Source organism: Eulemur rufifrons, chromosome 7 (assembly GCF_041146395.1).
Source record: "Eulemur rufifrons isolate Redbay chromosome 7, OSU_ERuf_1, whole genome shotgun sequence".
Taxonomy (NCBI): Eukaryota; Metazoa; Chordata; class Mammalia; order Primates; family Lemuridae; genus Eulemur; species Eulemur rufifrons.
The window spans coordinates 90,011,847-90,024,602 of record NC_090989.1 but is presented as its reverse complement, the minus strand read 5'-3'; the positions used below and the strand labels follow the sequence as shown (position 1 = coordinate 90,024,602).

At 42.4% G+C, this 12,756-nt stretch overlaps 1 protein-coding gene across 8 annotated transcripts in view; it reads right to left on the bottom strand.

Annotated features, from left to right (window-relative positions):
• Window positions 1-12,534, bottom strand: part of TNIK (TRAF2 and NCK interacting kinase) — a 365,195-nt gene extending 352,661 nt beyond the window's left edge. For all 8 annotated transcript variants that reach the window (XM_069475279.1, XM_069475280.1, XM_069475283.1 and 5 more), the window contains exon 1: window positions 12,136-12,534. In XM_069475279.1, coding sequence (XP_069331380.1) covers window positions 12,136-12,192 — 57 coding nt within the window. In that variant the 5' untranslated portion in view covers window positions 12,193-12,534. The remainder of the gene's footprint in view (window positions 1-12,135) is intronic.
• Between the last annotated feature and the right edge of the window lie 222 nt (window positions 12,535-12,756).

Sequence of the window (12,756 nt, the reverse complement as noted above, 5' to 3'; positions counted from 1 at the left end):
ACAGGCAGCTAAAAAATACCTAGAGGTAGAAATGATGAAACCTATGTCCATGTGAAGCTCTGGATTTTTACCCCAGACATAAATAATTTATGGGCATTTTAAGTGGAGGATTAGGTTATAAAATATAGTAAATCAAGGCAATTGGCCTCTGCAAGACTGACGACCATAAAGTTGTGTCGATTTTAATAGTTTCTTACTTATAAACCAGGTGGAAAGTAGACTGTGATTCCAAAATACAGGCCTCTTTACTCCTGTGACTCCCATCTCTATCTTCTATTTTCTCCACTGTAATCTTAAAATATGTATATCTATGTGAAAAACTTAAAGTATAATTTTAGATTTTGATTTCAGTAATCACCTGGCAGATTAAGGTTTGAGAATCGCCTCTGCTATACTGGCTTTGACTCACCTTGTTATCTTCTGTGATAATCACAAATTCAATGGTCCCCAATTTTTAAAACATGGAAACCTTATAACCTGATTCCATACATCTTCCAAACACACTTGCTGGAAAATTTTCCAAGAAGAATGACAGATTAAATATAAACATCCCCTATATACACTGCACAAGGATATCATTGCTAATCCCCAAATGGTTCATATTTTAGGTTTTTAGGCAAGAAAAAATTTAACACTTTCTAAGCTGATATTGGTCATTTATAAAACAAAATCACAAGGAAGAAATACCCTGGAAATAGCTCTTACAACACCACTATGCCCATCAAAGAAAATAACTTGTACCCAAAGTCAAAGGCTTCTGGAAAATTTATGAGCCTCAGAATGATAATGCACCAGATAATTCTGATGTCATGACAAGGTCTGTAAGTCAAATGATACCCAGGTGAGTCACTATGAGCAGTGGGTCTGGGGCCAGTCAGTCATAAACTCAGCCATTTAGTAGCTCTATGATCTTTGGTAAATTAATTGATTGTTCTAAGCCTTATGTGTTCATTCGTAAATGATACACACCTACATCCCAAGAAATTGGAAGTTAATTTGGTAACATCAACAGCCTTAAAGAGCATCCATAGGCTTTCACTCTAAATTCCACCTCTAAGAAATTATCCTAAAGAAACAGAGAAACACACAAAGACTTATGTGTAAGGATGTTTACTGAAGCACTAATTATAAGAGTTGAAAAGTTGGAAATAACCTCAAGCCTCATCAGTAGGAATTGGTTAAATATATTATATCTCCACAATAAAAAAGCAGTCTAAAAACATGATTAGAAATTTGAACACTGACTGAATATTTTATTACATATTAAATTTTTTAGGCATGGTAACAGTATTGCAGTTACATATTTTTAAGACGCATGCTGAAATATTTATAAATGAAATGATATGATGCTTCAAAATCATATGGGGGAGGGAGTAGGTGGAGTATAGATGAAACAAGATAAGTCATGAGACAATTTTTAAGTATGGTGGTCATGTACGCCTCTGTCTACTTTTTTTTAATAACAGTTTTACTGAGATTTAATTCACATTCCATTAAAATTCACTCTTTTGAAGTGTACAGGTGGTTTTTAGTATATTCACAGAGTTGTGCAATCATCCCCACTATCTAATTTAGGGTATTAGCAGTCACTCCCCAGCTACTGTCTCCTGAGCCCCAGCAACCACTAGTCTACTCTCTGTCTCTATAGATTTGTCTACTCTGAACATTTTATAGAAATGGAATCATACAACACGTGACCTTTTGTGTTTGGCTTCATTCACATAACATAATGCTCATACATGTTGTAGTATCTATCAGCACTTCCTTTTACTGAAGAATAATATTCCGTTGTATAGATATACTACATTTCATTTATTCATTCATCAGTTGATGGAAATTTGAGTTGTTTCCTCTTTGGGGCTACTAAAAACATTCATGTACACATTTTTACAGAAATGTATGTCTTCAGTTCTCTGAAGTATATAACTAGGAGTAGAATTCCTGGGTCACCTGGTAATTCTATTTACATTTAACATTTTGAGGAACTGCCAAACTGTTTTCCAAAATGCCTGTACCATTTTACATTCCTACCAGTAATGTAAGAGCATTCCAATATTCGGTCTACTTTTACATAAGTTTAAAATTCCCTATGATAAGTTTTAAAAAGTATGCCACAGAAAACCATTAATAGGATGAGAAATGGCTAATTATAAAGTTTTTTTTAAGTTGCATATAATATATACAATAGGATCTCAATTTTTTAAAAGATATTTATTTAGCTATGTATAGGAAAAAGCTACTAAGCCATATATCAAAGTGGTTATGATTAGGAATCAAGAACATGGATGATTTGGGAATTCTTTTAGCTTTTTCTCCATTTTTCAAATTTTCTGCAATGACTTTGTGTTGCTTTTATAACACAAGAAAAAACTTTTTTTAACTTCAGTAAATTTTTAACAATTCTGCAGTCTTTGCTCTCATTCACAGTCTACCTTTTCCAGGACCTGAAGCCCCAGAGGGTCATCCTGGCTACTCACTCAGGTTAGGATCCAGCACATATTTCAATCTCGTACAGTTGAGCTCTCCCTACACACATAATCCTTTTTTTTAATTTTTTTCTTTGAGACAGTGTCTCGCTCTGTCGCCCAAGCCAGAGTGCAGTGGCATGATCGTAGTTCACTCCAATCTCACACTCCTGGGCTGGAGCAATTACTCCTGCCTCAGCCTCCTGAGAAGCTGGGACTTCAGGCACATGCCACCATGCCCAACTAATTTTTCTGTTTTTTGCAGAGATGCGGTCTCGCTCTTGCTCAGGCTGGTCTCAAACTCCTGCCCTCAATCTCCCCACCTAGGCCTCCCAAAAGCCTAGGATTACAGGTGTGAGCCAACGCACCCAGCAGAGAATCTTAACTTTTTATTTTCAGCATCTAAAACACTGCTAATCTATATTGATTAACTTAGCTGAGCTTTCTTTTACCATCTAATTAAACAGATTTCGTTACTTCACAATGGAGCATAGGCTATCTTAAGTGTGTTCTGTATATGCAAGCAATGTCATAACCATCTCATATGCATACTTTGCTAGATTTATTTTTGTGTGATGGGAATAACTGATTCACTAAGATGTCAAAGATGTTAACAACCTAGTTGAGGAGCATGGCAAAATGGGACCCAACTCTGCTGTTGGGATTTTAACTTTGGACAACACAAGTAACTTCTCTTAGCCCCAACTTCAAGCTAGAAAAGAGGCAAATTGAGTTAGTAAGCCCTAGATAGACAAACAGACAGATAAATAGGTATATAGACTGCTAGATATGCAAATACAATCCCCTTTTATATTTCGTTTTACTAATACCATTATCATGGTTTTATGGTATTTGTTCCCTTTATTAGAATGTCACAACTTACTTTTTGGAGGCATGAAATATAATAAATAGGATCTTTCTAAATAAATTAATTTCACTCATACAACTGATATTTTTTCAATCAATATTTACCATGTGCCAGACACAGTTGGAAGAACCAAGAATATAATGGGAAATACACAGGCAAGATACTTATTCTCACAAAGCTTAGGTTCCAGTGGAGGAGACAGATTTCAAAAAAAAAAAAACTTCAGATAATTATAACTGCTTGAAAGACAATAAAACACTGGATTGTATGGTCATAGGATGGGAGGGAGGGTTATTTTAGAGTTGTATGGCAAAGAGAGCCTCTCTGTGTGGTAGGTAGTCTCCAAGAGGGCCCTCAGTGACTTCTGCCTTCTAGCACTAATGCTCTCGTAGTTCCTTTCCACAATGAATAGGGCTGACCTGGATCACCAATAGGGTACTGCAAAAATGATGGCGTGTGTGATTTCCAAGGTGAGGTTATAAAAGACCTTGTGGCTTCTGCCTTGCTCTCTCGGATTGCTCTATGTGGGGAAAGCCGGCACCATGTCATGAGGATGCTCCAGCAGCCCATGGAGCAGCCTACAATGGGGAGGAACTGAGGCCCCCTGCCCATAAGCAGCACCACATAAGTGAACCATCTTGGAAAGAGATCCTCCAGCCCCAGTTGAGCCTTCAGAAGATAGCTGACCTTGTCAACATCTTGCTGCAACCTCAGGAAAGACCTCAAGCCAAAACCACCCAGGTAAGTCACTTCTACATCCTGACTCACAAAAACTATTAAAGAGAATAAGTGGTTATTATTGATTTAAGCCACTAAGTTGGGAAGTATTCTTTTATGCAGAAATAGGTAAGTAATAATACAGGCAGCATCTGACCTAAGACCTAAATAATAATGTGGAGCCCTCCATGTGAAAATCTGATGGTAGAGTTTTCTTACATGGGGAACTACAGGAACAAGCTTGGCATCTTCACAAAGCATGAAAGATCAGTGTGTGTAATGAAAAGGGCAAAAGGTCTACGACTGTGTTCTCCATGCAATCATGTGTATCAAAACCATGCCAGTGTTGTTCTCAGCTCAACCCCAGCAGCTAGCAGCACCCAATGAATATGTGCTGAATGAGTACATACATGAACACATCAATGAATGAATACTGGATACCATGTGCATTTCTTTTCCCACAGTTAATCATATGTCACAGGTGATGGAATGCTGGCCTGCATCCAGATTTACACTGCACCCAAATTTGTGCCTACACTAATCAAACAAATGTCAGAAACATATATATAGTAATTTAGTGTTAAAGTTCACAAATTTTCCATTTGATCTGTACTGCTAAGCTTCTAATGTAACTGATTAGAGAAACAGCACTTGAAAATCCATCCTTACTTCTGAGTCTAAACCAGGGAACCCAGCAGCAACACTACAAGGTAGTACCTAGCAGGGTCATCAGCCCTTGGTCTTATTGTTGCATCTTCAAAAACCAAAACCACATTTTAAATGATAAATAAGAATCTAAAGATTGGAAAACAGCAAGTCATCTAAAAATGAGGAAGGAATATTACGTTGAACAGTAATTCCCAGCTCATTGAGGTCCATAGTTTGCAATACCTTGGAGACCCCAATGCCTAGAGTAAGAATCCATTGCTATTTAAATACGCTCGGTCCTGCCTCTAGTTCCTTTTCATATCCCAGGATTTATTACAGTAAAATGACAGTGTTGTAAGTCACTTCCGGCATTTTCTAGTCCAAACCACTCTCATTATATGTAACTAAACTGAGGCCCAGAGGGTGAGGTGTCAAGGCCAGCATTGTGATTCTGGGCTCCTAACTCCTAGCGGATGTCTCTTCATTCAATTTCACCATCTCCCAAACTCTCTCCACCCACAGCCAACTCTATCAAGATAACAACTACCTTCCCAACTTTCTATTATTATTTAATAAAAATAGTAGTTGTAAACATTATCAAGTTATTAAAAGAATTGAAACATCCTCCAGACACACAACACACACATACACACACACACACACACACACACAGAGGCCTTGGAATTCTAACCCACAGTATTTAAAATTTCTCAAAACTTAGAATATGGAGACAATGGAGAAAACATTTTCCATGGCAAGAAAATTCTAGAAATAGAAACACCTACCCAAGACCAGGCATTATATTTCTCATAATTGGTGCCCCAGGAATTGTACTTTATGTAATTAGCATCACTGGAGTTGTACTCTACATAAAAGGTGTCCTCTGGAGTTGTGCCACATGGAATACAATGTAATTCATGTTCCCTGCAATTGTGCTATGTTCAGCACTGGCCTCCGTCCTGAGTTTCTATATTTTCCCTAGGCCGCACCACCTCCAGCCCTCCTAAAAGGACTGTACATTATATATTTTATCAACTCAGTATTTATTTATTATCTGCTGTATAAAAAAAAAGATGGCTATCCCTAAAAAAAAATCAAATATATACATTGCCTTCATGAAACTTATTGTCTAACAGTGAATATAATCCAAAATAGAGAATTACAAAAGAGGTCTGAGGTCAGTTCTAAGAGACTTTATAAGTGGGAGGAATAACTTCTATCTGAGAGAAATCAGGGGCAATTTTGTGGGAAAGGTGGCATGTGGATGCTTAGTGTTAGGGCACTAGGTACAGAAGAGGAGACTGAGGCAGAACACCCCCTAGAGAGAAAGCATCCATCAGGAGAATGAAGTTGTTCGTTAACATAGCAGACTTGGCTAGAAGCCCCTCCGAATTATAACAGGTCATGGCAACATGCTGAAGGGTTTAGTTCTTGGTCTGTACACCGAGGAGTCAGAGAAGGCCTTGAATAAGAAATAACCTGATTGAAACTCCACTTTAGGAAGAGTAATGTGGCTCCAGTGTACAAGAGAGACTGGTCAGGAGAAGGTTGGTGGTAGAGACCTGGGTGGTGGGTCTTATGGGTGCTGCCCAGAGCAATTTCAGGGAAGCATGAAAACAAGGGGATCCAGGGAAGAGATATTAAGGAAGGAATTTTAAGTCTGGGGTGAAATAAAATGTATTTTGAGAACTTAAAGGCACCCACTTGAGACAGCCAGGGCATATAAAAACAAGTGGACAGAATCATCTTGCTCTAGAGGGAAATAAGCTTCTAACCAGAATGGAAGAAATCACAAGCGGAATTCATCCAACATTTTCTACTTAAGTCCTCCCTCTCTCTCCACTAGAAACCTTATATTTATATGTGCAGAATAACATTTCATTCAAAAAATATCCTCAAGATTTTCTTGGAATTCTCAGCATACTGCTAACAAACCAGTTTAGGCCCTGTTCTCAGAGAGCTACTTACCCCACAGAAATGCAAGAACCAATTTGACATCAAAGCATCTTTCAGACCCAAGTTATCCCGATTCTATCAGAAATGGAATCAGAGACCATTGTGCTCAGCTGGGCATGGCGGCCATGATTCAATCTCAGGAGCTCCAGGCTGGGTAGACTTTAGAAACCCTATCACCGAAAGAAGGAATGGCGTCCAAACAAGAAGGCCACAGAAGATTAATTCCGGGGCAGAGATACAGAAAGAAGAAAGGGCCAACCAGCAAGACACAAAATTATAATATTTCAAAGAGCCTTACACATAAAGGGGGGAAACTGTGATATTTCCATGAAAGAAAAGGGTTGTGTATTCTCTCATCAACAAAATATTCCATAACCTCCTAAGTAGCTACTTTTGCAAACAGCAAACCATGACTTATATTAGCTATTGTAAAGATTACTCCAGTTAATAATGAATACGGAAAATGATTATGCGTATTTCTCAGATCTTCTGATAACTACCAGTACACCCCTATTTTTTATGAGGCAATGTCATTGCAAAAAAAACCACACCTCTTTAATATCTCTGAAAAACAACAAATGTATCTAATGAAAAAAACTGCCATACTAGTATCATTTTGAGATACTGTTATCAGTTCATGCAACTTTACTAAAATCTCATTTTAGTCCAAATTTAATTAAGTGCTCTGGGATAATGAATTGATAATGTTTCAAGAATTCTTTAAGCCCCATGAGAACTCTGACCAGAAGGTTTTAAATACCAGGCTACTAGTTTATTATTTTAGGTGTTCACCCCACCCCCCAAGGTGGGAAAAAGAACTTTGGAAAGGCAGAGACAATAAATGTTTTGTTTGTATATATCTGAATAATTGATAATCTGTAAAGAGGAAAAGTTTTTAAAAAAAGGTTTTGATGAATAATCCTGATAGTCGACACTAGTTTAGAAATATGCTAATCTCCACAAAGCTTCTGGGCTGAGCTCACCTCTATGTAATGAATGCTAATACTGGGACAAAGCTCAACTCAGGCCATCAGAGAAACATATAAGGTCATACTGGCACATAAAAGGGAAAAGACAGCTAAGATCTGTTGAGATGCTATTAAAAAGAGGCAGGACTTTCTGACAACTTTTTCTTGGATTATTTTCCATTAGATGCAATCACTGGTATCAAATGTTGGTGGAATCAATTTTAACCATAAAATTCTACTTAATCCTGAAGTAGCATATTTGTATGGTGCTTTATGGTTTTTAAAGCATTGCCATAAATACTTCATTTGATTCTGAAACCCGCATTTGAGGAAGGCAAGCAGCTTTGATCATTCCTATTACATTAACTAAGGGTAAATGACAAAAGTCACAGAACCCAGAAGCCAGTGCTCATTACACTCCATTCACTCATTCGTACATTCATTTGTATACACATTTATTCATTTATTCAACCAATTGGGATGATGGACTCAAAGATGAAGGCCTAGTCTCTGCCCTCAAGAAGCTTCAAGTTTAGTGAAGAGGCAGAAAGAAAACCCCACACCAATTATAATGAGCATGAAAAGTGTAGCGGAAGGGATGTGCGAGGCCCTCAGATGAGGTCAGTTCTTAAATCTGGGTTTCGATGGAGAAAGAAATGGCCAGGCCCAGAAGGGAATGGGGGGTATAGGGAAAGACAAGCATAGGTCGTCTAATTTTGTTCAAATACAAAAGTGTGTGTGAGACCTGGCAAAGGCTGGCAGGATGAGGTCAGCAGCAGCCAAAGCTTGGCCTTGAATGCCTTACCCTGTGGGCCAAGCTGAGGACAGCCAAGCTGCTCGGGCTCAGATGTATGCTAATCTCCGAAAAGCTTTCAGGGCTGAGCTCACCTCATATGTGAGAAAGCACACTGGTGGCAAGTTTCATTCTTCTTAATACTGTGATGTCTTGAAGCAAGGATGACTCAAGCCCCAGGTTTGAATGAGTAAGTTGTTTGCTGTAGCCTATGTATGTGTGCACACATTTTCATACACCCACATGGATGGAGTTTATATTCATAATACTATACATAATATACGTATCCACATAGATTATACAAAACATGCACAGAATTCTGTAAACCTCACATGCAGAGACATCTGAATAATGTCTATGTCTAGCCTTACCCCTTGGGACATGTTCAGATGGAGATGGGTTCCTGTGAGGGGTTACCCGTGCAGGACAACCATCTGTCCTGGATGATTCAGACAGTCATTTGCCTGCAAAGTGGGCATTGGTGGGGTGCTGGGCAAGTTGAAGTCCAAAGGTACCTTAAAGCTCTATGGTTTTACGTATTACAAGCTTATTTGCATGATACAGTTTCCCATTTTCAATAAATAAACTTCCAATAAAATCCCACGACCCTGGTGAAATCAGTCCTCTCTGCTATTTTTTTGTGCTCAGGCAGAAAATGTATTATTGATTTCTGATTCAGCCACAGACAATGTGACTTGAAAAAAAGAGCACTGAATGAGGAGTCAAGAAACAGATTCTCTCCTCAAAACACTCTCCTTCCCCTGTGGCTGTGTGACCTTGGGTAACAAGACTTCACCTCTCTGGGCTTCAAGTTCCCATGTGTTAAATAAAAGGAGTGATGAAGTGTTTTACAATACTCTTCCAGCTGTAAATCTTTGAAGCCATCTCCTCCCCACCAAATCCTCCAAGATTTAGTTTTTCTCTACCAAAGAAGATTCTGCTTCATCTCACTTTTAAAAACCATCCAAATTTTGCATAATTTAAATGATCAGTGCTGTCACTGGTTGCTCTGGTTTAAATTATGCATTGTTGCTATTTGGGGAAATTTTAGACTGGGTCCAGTCTGGGATCACTGGCTGAGAACAATAAGCCCCCAAAGTGAGAAGAATAAAGGCCTCTCCAGACAGGATCTGCTTTTAATGCATTGAGACCAGGGTTTACAAAAAGAGCATTGATTGTGTACATTAAAGAGCCACTGAAACAGCAAGGGATTGGTAAGGCTGCAGTAAATTCTCCTAGAAGCCGCTGACCTTGGCTGCATTTCAGGGGTCAGGCATTCCCCAGGAGGTGCTCAGCAGGCAGCTTTACTGAGGGCTTAGGAACAAATGAGGCTTCTCATCTAGATGAGCCCACCTCTCCAAATTTGGGAATGCAGGGATGATCCGCCCTCTGATTTGTGGAGATTACCTGTGTGGCCTTTGGACCCACTCAGACCTGCATGCCTCACTCACGAGACTGGTCGGAGACCCCAGTCCTCCAGGATGTAACTGTCCCCACATATGCATTTAAGTCTTCCAGCCAGCAGTTACCCAGTCGCCCAGGCTGGCTGTTGCCCTCCCTATTTCCACACCTCTAGGCAGGCACAAAAACACAGGCAGAGCACTCAACTGGCAGCTCAGGCCACAAAGAACAATTTCAGTAAATCGTGCAAAAATATCTTTTCAAAATACAGATCACACAAGCACAGTCTTCCCAAGTGTGAACCACACTCTGCCCCGTGAGCTTTCATGGTTGCTCCCACACCTGCAGGTTCTGTGCTCAGGATCTCAGAAAACCTTCCCCAGGAAAAGCCCACAAGGGACAAATCCCGGCCCAACTCAAAATCACATCAGAGCCCTTTCCATTAGAGCAATGATGTCAAGATTCCAGCTCAGAGAAATCACAAGCCTTGCCCATTGTTCAGACCCAGTCTCCCTTTGCCACTCTCTCCCTCCACCCCTTTCAGGTCTGGGCCATCCATCCACCTGATTAACCCGAGGCAGCAACTCCCAGTGCAGAAAGTAGGGCAAATGAATACATACAGTCAGTAAAGCAGGAAGCCACAGACTCGGTGAAAGCACCCTCCCTGTTACCAACTCCACCCCCTGCCCAGGGGGCAGCGGTTTCTGGATGTGGCATTTCCACATCAGGGTCATAGCTTACTGTAATAATGTATGAATGGGCTTGGGCTGCCAGACTATCAAAGCAGCCCGTTTCAAATGGCATCTCTGTTGCTTCTAAACTCCTTGACTGCCTTGCTCAAATCTCACCTCTTGGACCAACAGGGGCAGGGGTTAGAAAAAGAGATGTGAGAAAAGAAAGGTTTAAGGAGATGAAAGAAAAAGTACCACTTTGATTATAAAGGTAGTTCTTTAAAATATCCGTGGAAATGAGGCAACGTCAGGAGAAGTACTAGAGATTCAGGTAAAGGGCCCTAAGATTTAGCTTCAAGCTAACAATGTATTCCTCGGGAGGGCGTGTGAATTTCCATGCTTCATCCATCCTGCGTGTCTCCCTGTCGAGAGCCACCATCAATTCAGTCTCACCCACCTCCATACATCAAGTATATGCACTTGCTATTTTTTAAATTTTATTTTTGGCTCAGGAGAGGAAGCAGCAGTCCTTAAATTGATGTCCCATCCTTCTCAAACCCCCGCGGCTGCCACCATCCCCACCCCTCACCCCTTCCCGGCAGGCAGCATCTAATTAAAATGGCAAGAAAGCTCTGCCCCCTTCCCCGAAGGAGTGTGTTGGGATTGGAAGTTGGGGGTGGGGGAGCGCCGAGGCTGCACTGGGATTCCTGGGATTCTGATCTCAAAACAACAGCAAAATGGATTCTATATCGGTGATGTCTTAGTCAATACAATGAAACCGGGTCTGAGGTAATTCACGTGAAGGTAAACGCAAACCAGCCGGGCTGCGGGGAGGGAGGTGCTCTACAAAGCACTGGCCACAGACACTGGGAGAAAACACACACACACACACACACACACACACGCTCCAGGGAGTTCCGGTCTGATTGGGAAAAGGCAGAAAACACATCCCTTTCACCTGCTTAAGTTAAGCCATAAAACTGAGATGTTACAGCCCCAAAGTCAGAAAGCATAGGCAGGGCTGAGTTAAAACCACAAATAAAGGTTGAGTGGCAGACCGGCATTTAAGGGAGTGCTGAAAGGGAGCCCGGGCGCGGGAGGCAGGAAAGGGGGAGGGGGCGGCGGTGGCCACCTACAAGACCAGCATAGCAACAACTGCCCCTCTTGGAGAGGCAGGGTCGGCTTCGCGGGGACAGGCAAGCTCACAATGTCATCTTGCAGGTAGCTGTAAAACGTGAGAGGCCAGTGCCTTTATTCACGCTGTTATTCTTTTAGCAGAAAGGGACAGTTGGGTCTCGCGCCTTGGCACCGTAAACTACCCGGGGCGTGCACACACACACACACACACACACACACACGCCTTTCGTTTTAATGCTCTTACACCGGTCTAAGATAAAACTGGCATAAGCTCCAGGAGCCCTCGGGGAGCCTCGGCCACAGCCAAAGGAGGACACGTACCGCACAGCCCTGCCGTAGGGGCTCAGCCAAGAGCACCTCAGCTCTACCCGGAATCAAAACGGGAATCCAGGTTCTCTCCCAGGCGCATTCTCGCGCTGCTGCCCACCGGCCCCAGCCCCAGTCCCGGCACCGAGCCCGTTCACCCCGACCCGACCCACTGGAAAAGAATCAGAAAACATGTCCTGCTCACCCTCAGAGCCGAGAGATCGATTTCATCCAGGCTGCGAGCCGGGGAGTCGCTCGCCATGTCTACTTCTTCGCTGGAGAAATGGACCAAAACCACCCCAAAGCTTCTCCCTTGGAAATTCCACCTTGGTCTATTTCACTCGCGTCCTCATGCGGGTGTCGCGCCAGAGGCCCGGGGCCCAGCCTCCCCCGCCCACCACAGCCCCACAGCGCCGGATCCCGCTCCTCCGCGCGTCGGTCCGCCGGGTCCGGGAGCCCAACCTGCGCGGATCTCCAAGCCCGGAGCCGCGGTGCGTGTGGGCTGAGCGCCCTGATCAGCTAAGGGCGCTGGGGCTGCGTGGGTGTATTTAAATGGGACATGCTTCTTTGCTTGTGCGTGGATGGCGGCTGCATTCGCTGTTATAATGAGACACATCAACTCCTCCACTCAGCAGGGGGAGGGTGGGGGTGGAGAACCACACAGAACTGTCTATCACCGCTTCCTGGGAGGAGTAAAGGGGGGGGGAAGAGGCGGAGGAGGCGTGGTCTCCGACTGGGGAGAGGCCGCGCTTCCTGACCCGGTCCCTCTGCACCAGCGTGGATGGGGGAGGGGCGCGCACCCTTTCCGCCCAGGCTTTTGCGGGCT